Source organism: Sus scrofa, chromosome 13 (genome assembly GCF_000003025.6).
Source record: "Sus scrofa isolate TJ Tabasco breed Duroc chromosome 13, Sscrofa11.1, whole genome shotgun sequence".
In the NCBI taxonomy this organism is placed as follows: domain Eukaryota; kingdom Metazoa; phylum Chordata; class Mammalia; order Artiodactyla; family Suidae; genus Sus; species Sus scrofa.
This window is the reverse complement of record NC_010455.5, coordinates 196067372-196090604: the sequence shown is the minus strand read 5'-3', so window position 1 is coordinate 196090604 and position 23233 is coordinate 196067372. Positions and strand designations below refer to the sequence as shown.

At 46.6% G+C, this 23233-nt stretch overlaps 1 protein-coding gene across 3 annotated transcripts in view; it reads right to left on the bottom strand.

Annotated features, from left to right (window-relative positions):
- Nucleotides 1–22962, bottom strand: part of EVA1C (eva-1 homolog C) — a 105031-nt gene extending 82069 nt beyond the window's left edge. For 2 of the 3 annotated variants that reach the window (XM_021070918.1, XM_021070919.1), the window contains exon 1: nucleotides 22442–22780. In XM_021070918.1, the coding sequence (XP_020926577.1) occupies nucleotides 22442–22601 (160 nt within the window). In that variant the 5' untranslated portion in view covers nucleotides 22602–22780. Of the gene's footprint in view, nucleotides 1–22441 lie in introns of all 3 variants that reach the window. The other variant, XM_021070917.1, reaches the window with a different exon arrangement.

Sequence of the window (23233 nt, the reverse complement as noted above, 5' to 3'; positions counted from 1 at the left end):
TAATAATTCAAAGTCTCATTTTTTAAAAAACTTAAAAATTATTGAAGAGCCAATAAAAAAAAAAACATGACAAGAAAAGGTATGTTAGGGCCTTTAATAGCTCTTTCCTCTGCATTTTTGAACAAGGGGCCCCTATTTTTATTCTGCACTGGGGCCTGGCAGTGACACAGCTGGTCCAGGCTGAAATGACAGTGACATAGCCCTAGAGTCCGTGGGGCTGGGTGAGGGGGACGAGGGCACAGGGACAAGGGAGACCTGGGGAGGCCTCCCAGATTTTGAACGGGCAGTGCCATCCTCTTGGGAAATCTGACATTAAGAGCAGGGTCTGTGATTCTGTTCTGCGTGCCTGTGGGGCATCCCAGCTGCGTGTCTGGAGTTAGAAGCTCCAGAAGGGCCTCGGAGGAGAGAAACCAGCAAGTGATCTGCGCACAGGTGGCAGCTGAAACCTGAGGGAATGGTTCGTGGGACACCTGTGGGCCGGACGCCGGGGGATGCAGATGTTTAAGAGATGGACACAACGATGGCCCCCGAGAGGAGACTGAGAGGGAGGAGGCCAGAAGGCAAGAAAAGGCACAGGGTGGCGTTCCTGTCATGGTGCAGTGGTTAGCAATCTGACTAGAACCATGAGGTTGCGGGTTCGATCCCTGGCCTTGCTCAGTGGGTTAAGGATCCAGCATTGCCATGAGCTGTGGTGTAGGCTGCAGACGCGGCTCGGATCCCGCATTGCTGTGGCTCTGGCGTAGGCTGGCGGCTACAGCTCCGATTAGACCCTTAGCCTGGGAACCTCCATATGCCATGGGAGCGGCCCAAGAAATAGCTTAAAAAAAAAGCCAAAAAAAAAAAAAAAAAAGAGGCACAGGGTGGCTGTGGAAGGAGAGGCGAGAAATACGATGACAGCCGGAGGCGGATATTAGGGGGTTGGGTAAAGAAGGGTTTTATCAGCTGCCCGATCCCTCTGGACCCAAGACAGCCATCCATAAACTGAAGACGATAATAACGCACTTATCTTAGGGGACCGCTGTCAAGGGTAAATGAGCTATAACACGCAGAGTGCTCAGAAATCTGCTCTATTAACTTCCTGTGGCTTCTGTAACAAGATGCCACAAACCGGGTGGCTTAGAACAGAACTGTACTGGCTCCCTGGCCTGGAGGCCGGAAGTCCCAAATCAAGGTATCAACAGGGCCAGGCTCCCTCCAACGTCTCTAGAGAAGGATCTATTGCCAGGCCTTTCCCCCAGCTTCTGGTTGCTCCTCGGCTTGGGGCAGCATAATTGTAATCATTGTATGGCATTCTCCCCATGTGTCTAACTCTGTCCTAATTTCCCCTTTTGATAAGGACACCAGTCATATTGGGTTAGAGGCCATTGTAATAACCTCCCCTTAACTTAACTTTGCTTTTTAGGGTTGCACCTTTGGCATATGGAGGTTCCCAGCCTATGTCACAGCCACAGCAACTTGGGATCTGAGCCAATTCTGTGACCTACACCACAGCTCACAGCAATGCCAGATCCTTAATCCACTGAGCGAGGCCAGGGATGGAACCCACACCCCCATGGATACTAGTTGTAGATTCGTTTGCACCGCGCCCCAACGGAACTCCTAACTTGACTACTTCTGTAAAGACAATCTCCAAATCAGGTCCCAGGTACCGGGTGAAACCTCCAGCGTATCTTTTTGTGGGAGACCTCAGGAGTCAAGTCTATATAAATGTTCATCTTTCTTATTATCACCTCCATTCGTTGGTGTTTGGTTCCAAGGTATGAGGAAGTGACTGCGGGACAACGTGAGTTTGGGGAACTTCCATTTGTTGTGGCCACTATCTCCATGACTACGTGATGTTTCTCCAACAGCCCAGGTGAAGGTAAATATATGAAGTAAGGAGCAGGAACAAAGCAAAAGGAATGACACATTCTGACAATGAGCCAAAGACAATCATGAGCAGAAATACCGACAGCCGTGCCCCAAGGAAACCGCTCGCTCCTCAGGGGTCCTGGGGAGGCTTGGGGCACCAGATGGACAGAAGTAAACATCATCCCCTGCTCCCCCTCTGCCAATGCCTGTTCCCTACATACACACAGAAGGAAACCCAAGTTTTGATCATTTATAAAACAAAGAATAGGTTTATATGTGGAGTAAGAAGGTCTTCCGAGCCAGAAGCAAACAGTTGACCTTCTAGCATTCTTTGAAGTGGTAAGAACCACATCTGATGTAGAGATAAGCAATAGATAATAAACAGGTTGAGTTACCAGAAGTATCAAGCTGGTCATCATCTTAAAAGCAACTATGTCTGGGGCTAAAGTGGAAGCCATCAATCCCAAAGGAAAAGCAGATGGAGCTGCAAGGTGCTCCAAAGCTTAGAAAGAGCGTTGACCTGTGACAGATGGAGCATTGAAAAGGAACATCTTAGTCCTCACCAAAGCCCCAGGTGAGCAGCGTCTCTCTTCCTTGATGCTCTTCCTCATCCTAAGCCCCTTCCGGAACAAATGCTCCCCTGTCACTTCATCCCAACAGCAGGAGCAACACTGGGGATGCCTTTTCGGGACTAGGTCCCCTTGCCCAAACTCCAGGTTCCAGAATCTTTTTTTCCTCCTCCTCTTCCGCTTTAAGACTTGCTTCTCCCGAGTTCAAGACCCTTGCAGCTTTGCTACATATATTGCTAACTACAATGACTCACCCTGCATGAGGATGGCTGATGAGGGCACCTGTCACCTAAAAGATGCCTTCTCCAAATATCAATGTCACTTCAGACTAACGGGGTGACGACACCCCATTCCTCCCCATGCGATGCATCAAGAAGAACACAGCTTCACTGCTGTGACATCCTGTACAAACGCATAAGAAGAAACCATGAAAAAAAAAATCAGACAGGGAGTTCCCGTCGTGGCGCAGTGGTTCATGAATCCGACTAGGAACCATGAGGTTGCAGGTTCGATCCCTGCCCTTGCTCAGTGGGTTAACGATCCGGCGTGGCTGTGAGCTGTGGTGTAGGTCGCAGACGTGGCTCGGATCCGGCGTTGCTGTGGCTCTGGCAGCTCCAGCTCTGATTCGACCCCTAGCCTGGGAACTTCCATATGCCACGGGAGTGGCCCAAGAAATGGCAAAAAGACAAAAAAAAAAAAAAAAAAAAAAACAGACAAATCCAAACTCAGGGACATTCTACGAAATGATCATCTTATAATCTTCCCAAATGCCCGTGTCATGAAAGATACAGACTGCAGAGCGGTTGTAGCTTGCAAGGAGACCAAAGAGACATGACAACTGAAAACAGTGCACACGCTGGGATTTTCTTTTGCTCTAAAGTACATTATTGAGACAACGGGTGAAATCTGAACAAAGTCTACAGATTAGAAAACAATATTATAGCAGGTTAATTTCCTGATTTTGGTCACTGCTCTTGGTTAGGAAAGAGAGTATCCTTGTTCTTGAGGAGCACATGGAAGAGCTTGTGAGTAGGGACATCTTATCCGCAACTTAGAAAAGGATAAGGTGGATGTGATAAACGGTAACATCTGGGGAATCTGGGTGAAGAGTACAAAGGAAGACTTTGTACTGGTATTACACATTTTCTACGTCTGGAAAAACATCATAAAAAGTGTTTACTATTTCATGCATATACGGATAGATTAAAAGTTGCGCAATGCTTTCCAGCAGGTCTCAACCTTGACTGCACATCAGAATCACCTTGAGAGGTTTAAAAATATCAATGCCCAGGCCCCAGCCCAGAAAGTCTGATTCACTTAGCCTGGGGTGGGGAAAGCTCCTGACACCGCTTTATTTGAAAGCAATCCAAGATGATTCTAGTACGAGCCCAGAGAGTAAACAGCCAGTTCAGCCCGTGATATTGTGGGTGGGAAGGGTTCTGGGCTGGGGTCTTTCTGAACCTCTCACATCTGTCCCTTTTGAGAGCTGATCGTGAGGGCAGAACAGTGACTCTAAACAAGGGCAGGGTCCTGGGTCCAATTCAGTCCTGACTCTACAACCTGGGAGATATCCCAGCAAATCCCTTTTCGGCGCCCAGTCTGGGTTCTCTCTGCTGTGGGATGAGGTTAAGCAAGGGCAGCCTTCAAAAGTTCTTGCGTCTCTGGGCTGTGATGCTCCGTAGTGCGTTTGCACAGCCTGAAATCCTTTGATGTCTAGGTGGCAGAATGGGATGAAGGTGAGTAGGGAAGACCAACTTCTGGAAGGTTCTGGAAGGTTCTGTCCCAGTTTGGTGACTCCTACCAGACCTCTCCCTTCTCAAGGATGGATGTCTAAGAGGGTTCTTAGGAAAGGGCTGGGGAGGCAGGAGGCCAAGGGTCAGCTGGGGAGGCCAGGCTCCCAGGGGACTGAGGCAGCTGTCCCCGGCCCCTTCACTAGGCAGGCCTGGTGGGGCTCCATGGGAGGAAGGTACCCCTACAAAGAGGTGATACCTGAGGCCCCAACTCTGCCCTAGATTCCTAAAGACCTTCATGCCCTGCTCAATCTTCTAACAAGACGCTGCTTAGGACGGCGCCCCAGGCCACAGGTGGATACTGAGCATCTGAGATGTGGCCAGTCTGAACTGAGATTGCTGTAAGTGTAGAGTACACATCAGATTCCAAGTCTTCAAAAGCAAAAAACAAACAAAAATCCCATCTCATCAATAATTTTTAAAACACTAATTAATGTGGAAATAATACACATTGGGTTAAATAAAATTTCCTGTGGAAATTCATTTCTCCTCTTTCACTTTTTCTAATGTGGTGGCTACTATCATATTTAATATTAACTATGTGGATTACATCATATTTCTATTGGACAGCTCTGTTCTGAAGTCTGTATATTGTCCTTTTGTGACTTAATTCCCTGGTGATAATTGTATTAAAATCCAATCAAGGAAGGATCTTGTATGCAGTGGCATCAGCCCCAGACCCCAGATGCCCTGCAGTGAGAAATGCTTAATGCTTTCTCCTAAGGTTCTCAGGCTCCTGTGACTGCATCAAATTGACCCTTCCCCAGAGCCCACGAAAGTGTAGATACAGTCTTGCCATGTCCATTCCTCACAGCTTGCTGAATATTAATAAAGATAAGAACAGAAATTTACAACCTAACACTCAGCACTGCAATTTGAACCCAATCTGTGAGACTGAATCACAAACATTTGACCAAACATTTTTTTTGGTCTTTTTTTTGGGGGGGGGCACCCACTGTATATGGAAGTTCCCAGGCTAGGGGTCAAATCAGAGCTGTAGCTGCCCATCACAGCCACAACACCACCAGGTCCAAGCCATGTCTGTGACCTACACCACAGCTCACTGGTAATGCCAGATCCTTAATCCACTGAGAGAGGCCAGGGATCGAACCCACATCCTCAGGGATCCTCGTTGGGTCCGTTACTGCGGAGCCATGAAGGGAACTCCGTATTTGACATTTTAAAAGTAAAACTCTCAGTATCTCAAACTGCCATCCATGCCACCTAATACTTCTGCAGAATTATGGGTTGATCCATAGAAACCCAATGAACGCCCTACAATCAAAATTTACAATGATTGTCTTTATGAACAAACACATAAAAAAGGGGGTGATGGTGAGACCACGGAACAGCTGAACTCTGCAGAAGGCAAATATGATGGACGCAGAGTTCTAAAGTAGAGAGTCTCCTTCAAAAACAAGATGAAGGATTATATATTAACCAGGTTATTCTATAAACTGCTGCACTATGTCCTAAGGATACCCCCTTGTGTCACTAAGAAGATAACCTCATTATTGCCTATGCCTGTTCCTGCCCGCTAATCTTGTCACCTTCCTTAATCCCACTAATAATAATCTCATCACCTTCCTTAATAAAAGTCATGTGGGTTAAAGCCTTGGCGCCTTTGTTCTGCGGAACAGAGTGCCTCCTGGTCCCCCACTTTCTAAATGAAAAGAAAGAAAGAAAGAAAAAAAAATATATAATTCAGTCACCGACCAGGTCTTCAAGGGAGTTTTTAAGAAACCAGGAAGAAGGAAATACACGTTGTTTTGCTGAGGACCAGTGGCATTGAGGCAGGGCCCCCAGAACTGGTTTGGGTAGAAAGTCACTCCCATGTCGTGGCAACATCGTGAGAGAGCTTCCCAGCCCAGAGGTACCCCCTACTCCTAGTTCAGCTGAATCCAAGGGTTGAAAATGATGCTTCGGTTCCCTTAATTTTTTTTTCGTTTTCTTTTTAGGGCCGCACCTGCAGCATACAGAAGTTCCCAGGCTAGGGACTGAATCGGAGCTGTAGCAGCTGTCGCCTACACCACAGCCACAGCAATGTGGGATCTGAGCTGCATCTTTGACCTACACTGCAGCTCTTGGCAACACCGGATCCTTTAACCCACTGAGAGGGGCCAGGGATCGAACCTGTGTCCTCATGGGTACTAGTAGGGTTCATTACTGCTGAGCCAAAACGAGAACTCCTTTTCTGCTTATTTTTTATAACATCTATTTGAAAAGTAAATACCAAATGCATGAAGCATTTGGGAAAATCGATAATGTCTCTAAGCCTTTATTGTCAAAAGTGTGTTGAAACAAACAGAAATAAACTCAGACATAGAAAATAAACTTATAGTTACCAAAGGGGAAAGGGAGGGGGAGGGATAAATTGGGAATTTGAGATTAATAGATACACACCTCTATATATAAAACAGGTAAATTCTCCAAAGAAGACATACTGATGGCCAAAAAACACATGAAAAGATGTTCAACGTCACTCATTATTAGAGAAATGCAAATCAAAACCACGATGAGGTACCACCTTACACCAGCCAGAATGGCCATCATCCAAAAGTCTACAAACAAAAGGTGCTGAAGAGGGTGTGGAGAAAAAGGAACCCTAGTACACTGTTGGTGGGATTGTCAGTTGGTGCAACCACTGGGGAAAGCAGTATGGAGATGCCTCAGAAAACTAAACATAGAATTATCATTTGATCCAGCAATCTCACTCCTGGGCATCTACCCAGACTCGCAAAGACACATGTACTCCAGCGTTCATTGCAGCACTATTTGTGATAGCCGAAACAACCTAAATGTCCATCAACAGAGGAGTGGATCCAGAAGATGTGGTATATATACACAATGGAATATGACTCAGCCATTAAAAAGAATGAAATACCAGCATTTTTTGTAACGTGGATGGACCTAGAGACTATCATGCTGAGTGAAGTCAGCCATACAATGAGACACCAACATCCAATGCTTTCACTGACATGTGGAATCTGAAAAAAGGACACAATGAACTTCTTTGCAGAACAGATGCTGATTCACAGACATTGAAAAACTTATAGTCTCCGGAGGAGACAGTTTGGGGGCTGGGGGGAATGTGCCTGGGCTGTGGGATGGAAATCCTGTGAAATCAGACTGTTATGATCATTATACACCTACAGATGTGATAAATTCATTTGAGTAATAAAAAAAGGAAAAAATTAAAAAATAAAAAATAAAACATGTAAATAACAAGGACCTACTGTATAGCAAAGGGAACTGTATTTAGGATCTTGTAATAACCTATAATGGAAAAGAACCTGAAAAAGAATATATGCATATATTCTTCATGCATATATATATATATATATATATGACTATATATATGAATCACTTTGCGTACACTTCAAACATCTAAATCAATTATACTTTAACTTAGAAAAAATAATTCTCTAAGTGTCCTGAAAAAAAAAATCCTGCAAGAATATAGTCTGTATGTCTATAAATATATACACATCCACAACGATAGTCAAATAATCAAATATATATATAGTCAAATATGTTTTTATTTATTTTATTTTTTTTGGTAGGGCTGCACCTGTGGCACATGGAAGTTCCCAGGCTAGGGATCAAAGCTACGGCTGCCGGCCTACGCCACAGGCACAGCAATGCCAGATCTGAGCCGTGTCTGCGACCTACCCACAGCTCACGGCCAATCGGGATCCTTGACCCACTGAACGAGGCCAGGGATCGAACCCGCATCCTCATGGATACTAGTTGATTTCGTTACTGCTGAGCCACAATGGGAACTCCTGTTTTTCCTTTTATCGAAGGAAGTCCTATTCATTTTAACGACACACTTTACTTGGCGTAGGAATGTGATGTCTTAAGGAAGGTGTCGAGGAAAGGTGCTTGGATCTCTTGATACGGACCGGTTCTGAAAACTCGAGCTCTCTCACACCAGAATGGGCAGAAATGAGAAAAAAACAGCCAAGCCTCCTGTTGGACAGCATTCTTCCATCACCCACTTTAAAATTAAATCTGAAACAGGGTTCTGACAGGCCTATTTTTTCGGTGCCAAGAGCCACACAATAGACCTTTTTTTTTGGACAAAGCTCTTAAAATGCTTGGAGATTCAGATGTACTGAGTCACAAAACTGTACAAATACTGCACACCCATTCCTGCTGGTGCCCTTGCTCGCTCTTTTGGAAACAATACTATATTTTTGCTGTTGTTTGGCAGAAGGAAAGAAATATTTTAACGAGAGTTGCAACCTGTTGGGAAGGAGGGTGGCGGAGGGAGGCAAGCTCTGACAGTGGGTGGCTGGCCTCCGGGCTGGTGGCTTCTGAGCAGGGGTGGGAAGGATCATTTTAGAGGAATCCATGTGATTCTCCTTCTACTCAGTGTGGGCACTGCAATGGTGCCCAATCCCATGACCCCAGGAGCTTCAAATGTGGCCTGATGAGGTGAAGGCGTTGGGGACAGAGGAGTGAACAGGGTTGCACTGAATCAGCACTGCACAGCCATGCAATTAGCATCGTCTTTGAACAGGTCTCTTTAGAGAGTGTATAACATAGAGCACAGAGAGGCACAGAAATAGCAGCGGGTACCTAGGTCTCAGTCTGTGGGTGCACAGGTGGAAGGAATAGAGAGGGTGCAGGACAAACCAGAAGCAGGAACGGAGGAGCTGGCAGTGGGAGGAGCCAAAGAAAAGCAGATCTGCGCAAGGTCTTCAAGACTTGCTTGCTCCTTTAATGGGGCAACGGATCAGCAGCATCTCTGTAGCTCCAGGACACAGGTTCAATCCCCTGCCCAGCACAGTGGATTAAAGGATCCATCATTGCCGTAGTCACAGAGTAGGTTGCCGCTGCGACTTGGATCTGATCCCTGGCCTGGGAACTCCATATGCCGAGGGGTGGCCAAAACAGAAAAAAAAAAAAAAAAAAAAGTTTAAAAAATGAATTCAAGTCAGTTCTCTTATGGTGCCATGGATTAAGGATCCGGTGTTGTCACTGGCGCTGCTCAGGTCACTGCTATGGTGAGGGTTCAATCCCTGGCCTGGGAACTTCCACATAGCTCCCCCTGCCACAAAAAAATTCAAATGAAATTGCAGCCCCCATCCCCACCCCAGGGTTGTTTCACTAAAGTTGTGACATAATTGAGAGGTGCTGCAAGTACATCCTCGAATTGCAAGCAAGCCACCAACGTCAAGTCTGAACACCTCTCCATCCAGAGGGATATTTCACATCGATATGAATGATGGTGAGTATTTGAGCTTGAAATGAGGAAGACCAAAGGGCCAAAGACAGAGGCAAGTTCCACAGAGGAAGGTGGAGGTACGGGGGCCTGAATAAACCCTCCTGATGAGAGAGTGTGAGGAGGTACAGCAGTGCCTGCATTGACCTTGGCTTTGAGGAACTGAAGACTCCTTGGCAGCTGCAGGAGGCAAGTGGGCCTTGAGAAGAGCGTCATGGAGCCATCTCTAAATTTTCTAGACTCAGCCTTGGTTTTTAAAAAATTTTTCCCACCTTCTTCAGATTCCAAACATGTAGAAAATAAAACCAGGACATGTGGGCTGGCCAGACCCAGCATTCCTCAACCTCGGCCTGAGGAATGAGGTCCAGATTATTCCCTGCTCTGGGGGACATCCTGTGCCTTGTATTTAGGATGTTTCGCAGCATCCCTGGCTTCTACTCACTAGATGCCAGCAGCACCCCTAGCTGTGGCAAACAGAATTGCCTCCAGACATTGCCAAATATTCCTGGGGAGACAAAAATCTCCCTGGGTTGAAAATCATTGGTTTATTTAAAAAAAAAAATTTTTTTTTAATGGTCACACAGGCAACATATGTAAGTTCCCAGGCTAGGGGTCAAATCAGAGCTGCAGCTTCTAGCCTATGCCACAGCCACAGCAATGCCAGATCTGAGCCACATCTGCGACCTATGCAGCTTTCGGCAACAGATCCTTAACTCCCTCCCCAAGGATTGAACCCACATCTTCATGGAGACTATGTCAGGTCTTTAACCCACTGAGCCACCATGGGAACTCCAAAAAATTTTTTTGTTAACTGAGGTAGAGTTGATGTTCAACATTTGGTTGGTTCAGGGTGCAGCAAAGTGATTCGGGTTTTTTGCAAAGTACATTCCGTTATCAGTTATTACGAGCTAATGAGTATAATTTCCAGGGCTATACAGTAAATCCTTGTTGCTTATCTCTTTGATATACAGTAGTTTGTATCTGTTCATCCCATGCCCCTAATTTGTCCCTCCCCGCTTCCCTTCCCCTTGGTAACCACTAGTTTGCTTTCTATGCCTGGTCTGTTTCTGTTTTGTCTATACATTTCATTTGGTTTATTTCTTAGATTCCACATATAAGTGATATTAGACAGTACTTGTCTTTCTCTGCCTGACATTCCACCAAGCACAATATCAAGAATCATTGGGTTAGCCTAAATGTTAGGAACGAACAAAATTTTCACGGACTAAAGACAGCCATGCCCTATAAGGACCATAGGGCATTTTTGGTGAAGACAGACAAGCCCAACTAACTCACCTTGAATGGCCAGAGATAAACAGAGTGGGAGACAAAGGAGACTTTTTCTCAAAGCTCTGGTTTATGGCTTTAGGGAGTCATAACACTGTTTACACATAATCTTGGAGGGAAAAGTCCTGGGGCTCCCTTGCTTAAAAAAAAAAAAAAAGTAACTCAGAAGAGAGGGAACTTTAGACTTGAACTCAGGTTTAAAGAAGCAAAACAGAGAAGACCACAGGCTGTACGACTGACTCCACACAAGTGAGTCCTGTGGTTCTGGGGAACTTGGACCCAGCTTCTCATCCCAAGGCTGTGGATGGGGCTGTCTTTGCATCTGGTCTGACCTGCCCACAAAGCATCTGGCATTGTTAACTTTGTTTGTCTCTTTAGGGCTGCGCCCACGACATATGGAAGCTTCTAGCCTAGGGGTCAAATCACAGCTGCAGCTGCCAGCCTACACCGCAGGCACAGCTGCATCGGTGACCTACATTGCAACGCATGGCTACACCAGATCCTTAACCCACTGATCAAGGCCAGGGATCAAACCTGTGTCCTCGTGGAAACTCATGTCCTCGTGGATGCTAGTTGGATTGTTAACCTGCTGAGCCACAGCAGGAACTCTGCATTGTTAACTCTGGAAGGTGGTTTAGGCCTCACACAATAGAGGAAGGTGTTTAAAAACAACTGTCCCTTGGGAGTTCCCTTCATGGCTCAGAGGTTAATGAACCAAACTAGGATCCATGAGGATGCGGGTTTGATCCCTGGCCTCGCTCAGTGAGTTAAAGATCTGGCATTACCATGAGCTGTGGTGTCGGTCATGGTCTCGGCTCGGATCCTGCGTTGCTGTGGATGTGGTGTAGGCTGGCAGCTATAGTTCCAATTCGATCCCTAGCCTGGGAGCTTCCATATGCCGTGGGCGCAGCCCTGAAAAGCAAAAAAATAATAATAAAATAAAATAAAATAAAAACAACTGTCGCTTAGCTTCACCATCAAATGGACAAGAAAGTGATGTGTGAGCCTGAACTTGGGTCATATACTTTTTTTTTTTTTTTTTACTACAAAGGGGATTATAATTGCGTGCACTCCTTCAGGCGCAGTCCTCAAAAGCTGTACAAATTGGCCTTCTAGATAAGATCATGCGTTCTCATCGCCACCTGTCTCCCAATGAACAAACAGAGGAAAAAGGGCTCCGTGACCCTGGGTACTCTCGTTCCAGGGTACAGTGCAATGATTTATGATTTTTAAGCCTGAGAACTTTGGAAGCCGCTGAACATGAAAAGAGTGAAAACTCTTCTAAGATGAGAGAAAGGCAGACTTGGTCGCAGAGCACCCTTCTCAGACTCTGAAACACTACTCTGAAAGCTGTCCCCAGTATGCATCGCTCCGGCCCTCGCAGACAAAAAGGGTTATTTTATCCAGATTATTCCCCCACGCTGCAGGGGCAAAGGGACTCATTTGTAATCATCAAAGGAATGCTGACAGACTTGAAACGGGATTACATTCTATTATCCTCATCCGAATTCAAGATTTGTTTTGGAGATCATGCTTAGGTTCCTTCCTCCCTGCTCCTCCAACCTCAAATGAGGCGATTGGTATGCACGGGACATCTAAGGCAGACATGAAATCAGACAGTTTGCAAACATACATTTCAGATTCAGTGGCCTGAGTTTTGAATTTTAATGTCTGCCTGATTCAGGGTGGGTGGAAAACTTGGCTCTCAGCATCACTTCATTCCCTAACTTGGTGATGCAGGAGAAATTCAACTTCAGGAGCCAGAGCTGAGCAAATGACATGGGGGTCCAGAAAGGGAGGTGTGGGGATGTCAAATCTATGCATGAGCGATGCTGTCTGGTAGGTCCATGAATCTTCTGATCCGTAGTCAGATGCATCATCCATTGTGCCACTGGTCCATCTTGGTAGGTCTCATCTGGGTACGCTACTAAACCCTCAATTCCGAGCCCTGTGGTTTGGACACCATTTGGAGAACGTAACCTGCCAAATCTAGCTTCATCCCTCAAAACTGCTTTGTTATCTGTGTGACCATGAAACCACTGAGAAGGAAGCTTTGCCAGGACAGAACTGACTCTTTAGAGTAGGCCTATATGACACCTAGCACAGCACCTGATAACTGAAAGACTTGAGAATAGTTCCTGTTCTTTCACATAAATCTTCCACTGTGTGACCATGATGGAAATAATGCCCACCTGGGGAAGTCTTGGGTACCTGAGGCTGAGGAAGAGTTCAACTGGATTAATAAAACTCCTGATTTTAGCTGCCAAAAGACAAAATATCTCAGAGAACATCTCTCTCAAGACAAGGAGATGGCACTCTCTAAGAAGGAAGACAGCAAGAAATGTAGTAAAGTGCATTAGAAATTATACCATGTCTTTGCTCATTTTCTTTTCTTTCTTTCTTTTTTTAAAGGCTGCACCCATGGCATATGGAGGTTCCCAGGCTGGGGGTCCAATTGGAGCTACAGCTGCTGGCCTACACCACAGCAACGCCAGATCCAAGCCACATCTGCCACCTACACCACAGCTCATGGCAACACCAGATCCTTAACCCACTGAGTGAGGCCAGGGATCAAACCCAAATCTCATGGTTCTTAGGCAGATTTGTTTCTGCTGCACCACAAGGGAACTCCTGCTCATTTTCTTCATATCTCAGTCCTTCCTTCTAGACCCAGTGTCTTTCTTCAGGAAGTGTACCCTTTAATAGTTCTTTCAGTAGGATTTATTAGTAGTACACTTGCCCTTATTTCACATGCATGCTTGAAGATAGTTTAGCTGGGTATATAGCTCTGCACTGACAGATTTTGCCCCACCCCCAAACCTGGCAAATATTTCACTGGCTTCTGGCTTATACTGTCATGGCAAAGCCTTTACAGATGAAAAAATTTTTGCGTTCTGATTGTCTTAAGACTGCCACTTTGTTTTAGTATTTTATAATTTTAAGATGACAGGTACAAATTATTGTTATTTATCTTCCTTGGGATGCTTGAAACTGAATCTTTTATCAACTCTTGAAAACTGCCTCGAAGGAATTGTCACTTTAAGTGCTGCCTCTCCCTCATTTTCCCTATGTTCTCTTTCTAGAATATTGAGCAGCTATTCTTTAAGCCTTCATCTCACCCTCCACATCTTATAAACTTTTTTTCCATGTCTTTATCTCTTTTGCTACATTCAGGACAATTTCTCCAGCTTTATTTTCCAGTTCACTATTTCTATCTTCAGCTATATCTAACCCATCCATCAAGCTTTGGACTCCTAGGAATATATTTTTTATGTTATTAGATACATTGGTTCTTTAAAAAATATGCCTGCTCTGGAGTTCCTGTTGTGGCACAGCAGAAGTGAATCCAACTAGAACCATGAGGTTTCGGGTTCGATCCTTGGCCTTGCTCAGTGGGTTAAGGATCTGGCATCGCCATGAGCTGTGGGTCACAGATGTAGCTCAGATCTAGAGTTGCCGTGGCTGTGGTATAGGCCAGTAGCTGTAGCTCCGATTTGACCCCTAGCCTGGGAATCTCCATATGCCACGAATATGGCCATACAAAGAAAAAAAAAAAAAAGACTTCTTTCTTGATAGCCTTTCATTTCTTCCTCATATTTTATATTCCCTCTTTTATTTTTTTGTGTTTTATGTTCTCTTTTATTTATTAAAAATTCTGTTGTTTTGGTGCTATTGTTCATGTAATGTAATTTTGGATTGTGTGTTCACGATCAGAATTTTATCTATGGGAATCTTGTGGGGCCTATGTTTCTATGCAGGAGGTATTTGTGTGCCTTTTTCACATACCCTGGGAACATTTTTAGTTTCTCCACTTGGGTTTCCTGGTAAAGGTAAAGTGAATTCAAAACCCAGACTCTTGAAATGGCAGAATTATGGTTACTTATTCTCAAGGGAGATTATTTTTTCCTCCAATTTCGAACCCAGGCTAAGATGTTTCTTTGTCATCTTTCTTTGCAGGAAGGTCGATTTGTTTCTCATGCATACTTTTATGAATGCTTAGCCCTTCCAGGTCCTGATCTTATATGGAGATCTTTATTCCAATTCCTCACTTGACATTGGTCTAATGCCTTGTCCCTTGTCTTTGTGTACCTATTAAATCCTGGTTTTAAAGTGGTTTAAAGACCATCAAAGGCCCCAGTGTAGCCATAGGGTCAGTGCCAGCTAACTTCTTTGGTTCTCTGATTCTTCTTCATTTTTGTTCCCTTGCTACTCCTTCCACTTAGTCACTCAATCATGCATTTAAAGGATGCTTATTATATTTTATTCAGTAGATCTAGGTATTTTTTGGGGGAAATAATTTTAGAACACTAGTTCCACCAGATTTGCAGAAATGGATTCTAGCTCCTATATCATAATCAGTTATTTAGGGCTGAATGGTGATATCTTTAGACACAACTTGGAATGGACAATACCTATAAACCCTGGGAAAATTTGCATCTGGGAGATTAAGAGATAACTATCACAGCAGTGGCATTGCTTTAAACAACCTGAAATTAATTTGTTTTAGTATTAGAGAAGCTGCCTGGGTTCAAATCCCCCAAAGTTACTTAAACTTTCTTGCCTCCATTTTTTTTACCTTATCATAACCGTATCCCCTTCATAGGGTTGTGAAGATTAAATGAGTTGATAAACATGAAGTTCTTAGAACTTTGTGTGGCACAGAGTGCTCTACATGCTTGACACACTGTAGTGCCTTTAATTCACTAATGTCTCTTACTTGTGCTGAGGTAACCAAAGAAAGAAGTTATCCCCTATGCTGGGTCAGAATTTAAACTGAGATGGTGCACACCCTGGGGCCAGCTAAAGGGTAGCAGAATTAGAGACCCTCCTTGGGGGAAAAAAGAAGCTTAGAGAAAACAGATTAGAGTCGTTTGATGAGCCACCCTCCTATTTAAGAGTCACCATCCAGTGCTAAAATTTAGGAGACTCTAGGACTAATGTCATTATGCTATTTCCTTCCAGAAAGATACAAACACCCTAGTCTCCTTCAAATAGTGGCCAAGTGCCATAAAAGTTTACAGAGCCGGAGTTCCCGTCGTGGCGCAGTGGTTAACGAATCCGACTAGGAACCATGAGGTTGCGGGTTCGATCCCTGCCCTTGCTCAGTGGGTTAACGATCCAGCGTTGCCGTGAGCTGTGGTGTAGGTTGCAGACGCGGCTCGGATCCCGCGTTGCTGTGGCTCTGGCGTAGGCTGGCAGCTACAGCTCCGATTAGACCCCTAGCCTGGGAAACTCCATATGCCGCGGGAGCGGCCCAAGAAATAGCAAAAAGACAAAAAAAAAAAAAAAAAAAAAAAAAAAAAAGTTTACAGAGCCTTGCCCCAAGCTTCCACCTTCATTACTTAGCTTGAATGATAGGAGTATGGATTTTTGGGAAACCACTTACTGGATTCATATCCTGTCTCTGAATTTCACCAATGGTTGTGCAACTGGGGTACAGGGCAAGGTGGGGATAGGGGTGGGTTACAGGGGAGCGGTTGTTCTTACAGTGTACATTACCCCCAAAGTGGTGCTTTTTCAAGAATTTTAAAGATGCTGACAGGATGGCTGAGAAGAACAGTGGCCTCTAAATTTTTAGAATCATAAACACCCCATCAGTAAAAACATCTTGAGAATACATCTCCAATGTCCATAATTTATTTAGAAAGTATGTACTGTTCTATTGTCAACTTACATGTTAACTACAGGCAAAACACAGCCCCCCCCTCCTTTTTTTTGACAGAAAAGAAACAAATAGAAAAGAACAGAACGTCTAATGTTTTCTCTTATATCCTCTGATCGCCCTGCGTGTGCATCTACTTTGGGTGGGCAGTGATGGGAAGATGCTGAAGGAAGGAATGGGCAAAGGTCAGTCTACTTAGAGGGCAATTGAGATTGCCAAGGTCGATCCAAGAACTATTTAGGAAGGCTAGGCCAATTATAGCACCCTTTTTCTGGCTTTGTCCCCCACTCAGCACCTGCACAGATCAAGTCCTCCAGTTTGGCCCCACCCTTGGGCTCACATTAGGGTCTGCCTCTGCTCTGCTTCCTAGTTGAAGGGTCTTGGGCAAGTTAGCTAGGCCCCTCTGAGAGTGGGGCGGCTCATCTGTAAAGTGACCTCCCCACACACACCCTACTTACTGTGTCACAGGGTTGCTACGAGCCTGAAATCAGATAACACTGTGATCAACTACTTTTTACTCGCTGCCTTTCTTTCTGTTCCTTCCTTGAAACGGCTGCTAGGCTGCCCTTTCCAATAAAACGCCTGGGAGACCAAAACCATCAATAAAGGACCACTCGCTTGCCCAGACTCCTCTTTCTCAGCTAGAGAAAGAGCCGGCAGAACACTTTACAAATGTAGTTACTTTCCATGGAAACAGACTAACCGTTTGAGATGCTTACTGTTCATCGCTCTTCTTCTCTGACAGCTGGACAACTCCTTCAGACATTCGCTTTGTTTTTCTTTGGTTACAAGCTGACTTTTTGCTCCATAAAAGTTTTGAAAGTAAGGACAGTCCTGAAGCAAAGGATGATGGGATGGAGGCATAATAAAAGGCAGAGCTGTGTGTGTGCACGCAGGCACAGGTGCACGTATGTATAAGTGTGTGCATACATGTGTGCTGAGATACAGTCACACACTGAGAGCTGGGAAAACACATCCCGGTCACCCCAGTGGTGAGCTCTGGTTGAGAGGGGCCGGGAGCAGGGAGACCCCCATCTTTCCCAGGTGCCTCTAGGTGAACTGACTACAGGGGCAGGAGGCAGCCTTGTCCTCTTAATACCAGAGCAATGGTTCTCAACTCTGCACACTAAAATTGTCAGGGGAGCTTTGGAGCTCCTGCTGTGGCACAATGGTATCCACAGCACGTCTGGAGTGCTGAGACATGGGTTTGATCCCAGGCTCGGTACAGTGGGTTAAGGATCTGGCATTGCCACAGCTGCAGTGTAGCTCACAACTGTGGCTTGGATCTGATCCATATGCCATGGAGTGGCTAAAAAAAGAAAAAAGGTACAATCACTATGGAAAACAGAATGGAGGTACTCGAAAAACTAAATATAGAACTACCTACCATATGACCCAGCAATCCCACTCTTGGGCATATATCCGGACAAACCTTTCCTTGAAAAAGACACATGCACCCATATGTTCATTGCAGCACTATTCACAATAGCCAAGACATGGAAACAACCTAAAAGTCCATTGACAGATGAATGGATTAAGCAGATGTGGTACATATACACAATGGAATACTACTCAGCCATTAAAAAGCACAAAACAATGCCATTTGTAGCAACATGGATGGAACTAGAGACTCTCATACTAAGTGAAGTAAATCAGAAAGAGAAAGACAAATACCGCATGGTATCACTTATATCTGGAATCTAATATATGTCACAAGTGAACCTTTCCACAGAAAAGAAACTCATGGATTTGGAGAACAGACTTGTGGTTGCCAAGTGAGGGGAGGGAGTGGGATGGACTGGGAGTCTGGGGTTAATAGATGCAAACTATTGCCTTTGGAGTGGACAAGCAATCAGATCCTGATGTATAGCACTGGGAACTATATCTAGTCACTTGGTGATGGAGCATGATGGAGGATAACGTGAGAAAAAGAAGGTGTGTGTGTGTGAGAGAGAACGAGAGAGAGACTGGGTCACTTTGCTGTAGAGTAGAAAATTTTCAGAACACTGCAAACCAACTCTAATGAAAAAAATAAAAATCATTAAGTAAAAAAAGAAAAAAGAATTGCCTGGGGAGCTTTGAAAAAGAGACCAACACCGGGCTCTCCCAGATCAATTAAATCAGGAGCCCTACATTGCTGCTAGAGCATCCATACCTTTGTTTAGACTCAAGCGATTCTAGCGTGCAGCAGAACTGGAAGGTTCACTCTCCAACCGAAACGGACAGCTCCATCAGGACCAAGTTCCCATCCCTGAGCCCCCAAGATCAACAGAACGACCATTTTTCTACATTCAGAAATTCTTGGTCAATGAAATAAGGAGCTAGGCTCAGTTTGAGTCACTGGGCTGCAAATGATCTGATCACAAGCCCCAGTTCTTGGGCTACTGAAGGCAGGGTGAGAGGGTAGGACCTCTGCCCAGAGACCCCCTCCCACAATGCAGTGCCCTTTACTGACATCTGGGGACACTTTAGTAAAAGGAAGGCCTTAAAAGCTGCCCCAGGTCCCTGTTTCTCATCACCTTTCCTTTCTGCTTCCCACACTCACCACTACGTGCTCCAGGGTAAAACCAAATGTGTAAACATATGGTCGCGACCACTTTGTCAAAAGCCAGGAGTTTTCTAGGGATCCAAGTGGGAACTTGATGAATTTTCCATCCTTTCCTCTCCTCCCTCCCCATTAGCCCATCAATCACCTTGAACTTCTTAGAGAAGAAAGAAAAGACAGAAAAAACAAAACAGAAGAGAGAAAGCGAAGGGCAGAGAGAGAAGACTGATTCTTGCTCTCAGCGGAGAGTAAAAAAGGAACAAGCCTTGCGGGATGTGGCAAAGCAAGTTCAGAGACACTGAAACATCACTCTTTAAAGCAGGACCAAAAGAGGATCCTTAGCTTTTTAAGGCTGGAACCAGAAAGGCACCTCTCCCTCCCCTCTACCCTCGCCCCTCCCTTGTTCTTTGAACAAAGATGATGCTGATATTATATTTCTATTTAAAAAAAATCAATGATCCGTTTGGACCTCTCAGGCCAAATCCTCAATTTGGGAATGCAGTCAAAAGAACAGAACAGATCCCAAGGAGGAAAATGGGTGAAAGCCAAGTGCATTCAAGTTTGGGATTAAGGATCAGAGGCACTAATTTTGTATGAACTGTTCTGGCCTTCCTGGGATGCGTTTTTAATGCAGTGATGATAGCCTTCCAGTGGCCGCTGGCAGCATCTCAATGTCTTCAGGGAGGAGAGGGAAGGGGGTGTTTAGGGAGCCTGTTTCCTGGCCGGCTTGTAGGTGATTAGCACCAGTCACGAGCCTGTGGAGGAGGAGGAGGAGTCTCTGATGCAGCCCCTGGCTGATTAAGAGTGAGATTTGATGCTGGAATCCCCGGGGCAAAAAAAAAAAAAAAAAAAAAAAAAAAAAATCAATGACCCAGGAAAACTACACCAGCTGACAGCCTCAGAAAAAGGTTCAAGGAATAACTGCAAAGAAGAGAGAAAGGCTTAAGTAACTTTCCAAAAACTCTGCACTGCTAATCTCCCAGGAGGCCCTACAGTGCACAGACAATGGCTGGGACCTCTTTCCTTCTGGCACTTTCTTTCACCTGGATTCACCATCCTTCTTCACGAAGATTGAAGGGGGTCCCAAGTTCCCTCCACCCTCCCTCTGTCTCGGTTTTTGATGTTTCCTTGTTTAGAAAAGTAAGCAAGTAACTGCATGGTCAGATGCTGCTCTCCAGTGCTCAGCTATTGCCATCAAGCTCCACGGGGGAGGGTCCGCTGTCTCTTTATAGGCACTGATTTCTACACAGCCCTCCAAGTTCATAAAAAGGAACAGGACCGCTTGTCCCCAGGAAAACAGGGCATCAGGCTCTGAGGCCACAGGGATGGGAGAGGGGTGGGCTGGAGTGGGGAGTCACGTGATCAAGAGCCACTGCTTCAACTAAAACATTCAAGGGAACACTCAGACTGTCATCTTCAGAGCACAGGAATTTTCCTGGATGCTGTATGTCACATGGTAAGGGGATCTCTACAGGTCAATTAAGTCTCAAGTCAAATCAATCAACTTCGGAAGACTTCATCTTTCTCCTCAGTTGAGCCTTTTCTGACATTTTCCGAATGCCACACAAAGAATTTCCATCTAGACATGTCTGTGATTTAAGAGGTTATTTTTCTTTCGCTCTCCCCAAGAGGCTCCCTGACACTTTCTCCCTGATCTTCAGATCTCCAGAGTAAGGCTGACCAGAGGAAAAATGGGAGCTCCTTGTGGCTAGATCTGGCAATATCACCTCCCATCAAACACTGGCTCGGGGAGTTTTAAACCCTGGAATGTAGGTTCCCATTGAAAGCAGAAGAAAATTCCTCTTATCATTTATTCATGTAGAAAACCATGTACGAAAACAGCTATTTCCCAGGACAGAGCATCCCAGTTTGATAACTCAAGTTTCACCCTCTGTAACAACAGTTGCTGCATACAGACAATCCCAGGCTGGGGTGGTAACCTGCAGCCTGCTTCAAGGATTGTAACTGCTTCACTAAAGAAACAAACGCTAAGGGTCTATAATCTGTGAAAACAATCTAATGGTTACACCGCAATTTACCTCAAGCAATATTTGTTCAGTTACAATGATGTCACAAAAGAAGGGCTTGTCGGCTTTCAGTTCTTTGCTTAACAATATTCAGAGCCTGATGGTGGCTGAATTCAGCACTGCTTTCTATAGCTTACATCAGCAAAGACAGAACTTTTCTAGCAGCCAAGAAAGTTCTCTTACAAAAAATCAAAAGTCGATAGCACTTGAAATTCAGCATTTCCCAGCACATTTACCACAATGCTCTAACCCTCTGGTGCTGGATTTTAAGGACCACAGTTTCCTTGCCAAACAGGCATATCTTGGCTTCTTTTGCTAGGTAGAAACACTGCCTTGATATTAAATATTCAAAGCAAAGAACCTCTGACCCAAGGGCTCTCAGCTAACAATGACATTCTCTGTAAGTAAACTAGAAACCCAACTCAGCTCTGCTTTGCCAGGGTCCCCTGCCATGTAGGAGTCTACCGCACCAATAGGGCTGAGGAGTGACCATGATTATATTGCAAAAGACCCTGAGGCAGGGATACAGGAGCATGGACTTGGCAGAAGATGCTGGAGAAGGGGGAGCGTGGGGTTCAGGGCTGCTTCCTGGGCTGGGAAGGGGTGAGGAAAGGGTGAAAGGCCTCCAACCTGGCCAGGGGGAAACCCAGGTCTGATACAGGGACCTTGTTGGGCTAAGCAAGCCCGGCTGTAAAAATTCAGCTCCTATAGCCCTCATCAACCCAGAAACTTCTCTCACTTTGCAGCACCACACCTACCATCCCAGAACTGACCGAGATCAGCTGCCGGGGCCCTTGGTCCCAGTCACCAAAAAGAAAAACCTCACCCATTACTGGGGGGTGGGGGGGAGGTCGTTATTTTTGGTTAAGGCATTGGGGCTGCCAGGGGCAGATGCTGGTACTTTTGGTTAGTGAAGAGAGGTTACCGAGTCTCCTCTCTGTTCTGTAAGCTTCTAACTCATCTCCCACTGCATCTCCACCAGACCTCCCAGCCCGTGTCCGTATAGACTTCAGGTCAAGGGTCTCCTGGGCTGGTCTCCTTACATGGGCACCCGAGAGGCTGGTCGGGGCACACTCAGACTATGCGGATGGCAAACCAAGTGCAACGTGAACCAACACGTGTACCAACAGCGCCAAGAGGGGCACAGGTCTCAGCTTATCAACTTAAGGAGCTACCAGCGGACCCTCACCCATCAGAGCCGGGTCCTGCCACTGGGAAAGTGACGAGGTCAACTCACTGGAAGAGAAACTCCAAACACCATATGGACCCTTCCTTCGGGGGTGGGGCATCCCCTGCTGCCACCCCACACGCAGCTACATATACTAAGGTTTCACACTGGGCAAGAAAACCAGCTTTGATTGCGCCCCAACTTTAAACCAACCCGGCCTTGACCCCTCGGGCGTCCGCCCCCCTTCAACCTAGGGTTCAGCTGGGTGCACGGCGGCGCCGGGGGCACACAGGGAGGGAGGTCGATTCTTACCGGAGAAGTCCGTGAGCGCTGAGATCTCTTTGGAGCAGACCAGGACAGTGCAGTAGAAGAGGCGCAGCAGCTGCCCGGGCGGCTCTACCTGCCTGCGGAGGCCGGGATGCTGTGCGGGCTGGGGCGCGGGCAGTGGGCGCGCATGTCCCGGCAGAAGCATGGTGCGCAGCGCGAAGGAGCGCGAGCGCGGGCCAGGGGCGCGCCGGGGGTCGCTGGGCGGAGGGCAGCGTCACATGGCAGGACGAGTCGGTAGCCGGCGGATCCGCGGCCCCCTGCCACCTCCTGGCCCAGGCTGCCAGAGCCTCCTCCCCGGCGCGGGCCGGCACCGGCTCCCCAGCAGAGAGGAGGGGGCGGAGAACTGGGGCGGGGCCACGAGCCCCGGGAAGGATCCGCGTAGTTTCCCCGAGAGGAAATCTCCGCTGCGGCCGCGCGGGAGGAAACGAGGGCGGGGGGCGAAGGGAAAGTGTAGCCTCTCACGCTCCGAGGCTGCGGAGGCTGGTCCCTGGCGCGCCGCCCGCCGCAGAGGGCGCCCCCAGCAGCGCGCCGCGAGCCGCGCAACTTGAGCGCCCTTCCCGCCCGGGTCCCCGCCCCGAGACGGTCCGGCACCCCCGGCCGGGCCCGCTGGCCCCGTGCCAGCCTCGCCCTGGCCGCTGGAGGAGCGCGGCCGGTGCCGGTGACGCACTTTGGAGCCAGCGCTGCGCGTAGAGCCCCGTCGCCCCGGGGCGGGGCCGAGGCCGAGGTGGGGGCCGCGGGACGGTGGGGACCCGGAGGTGTGGAACTCAGCATTGACGT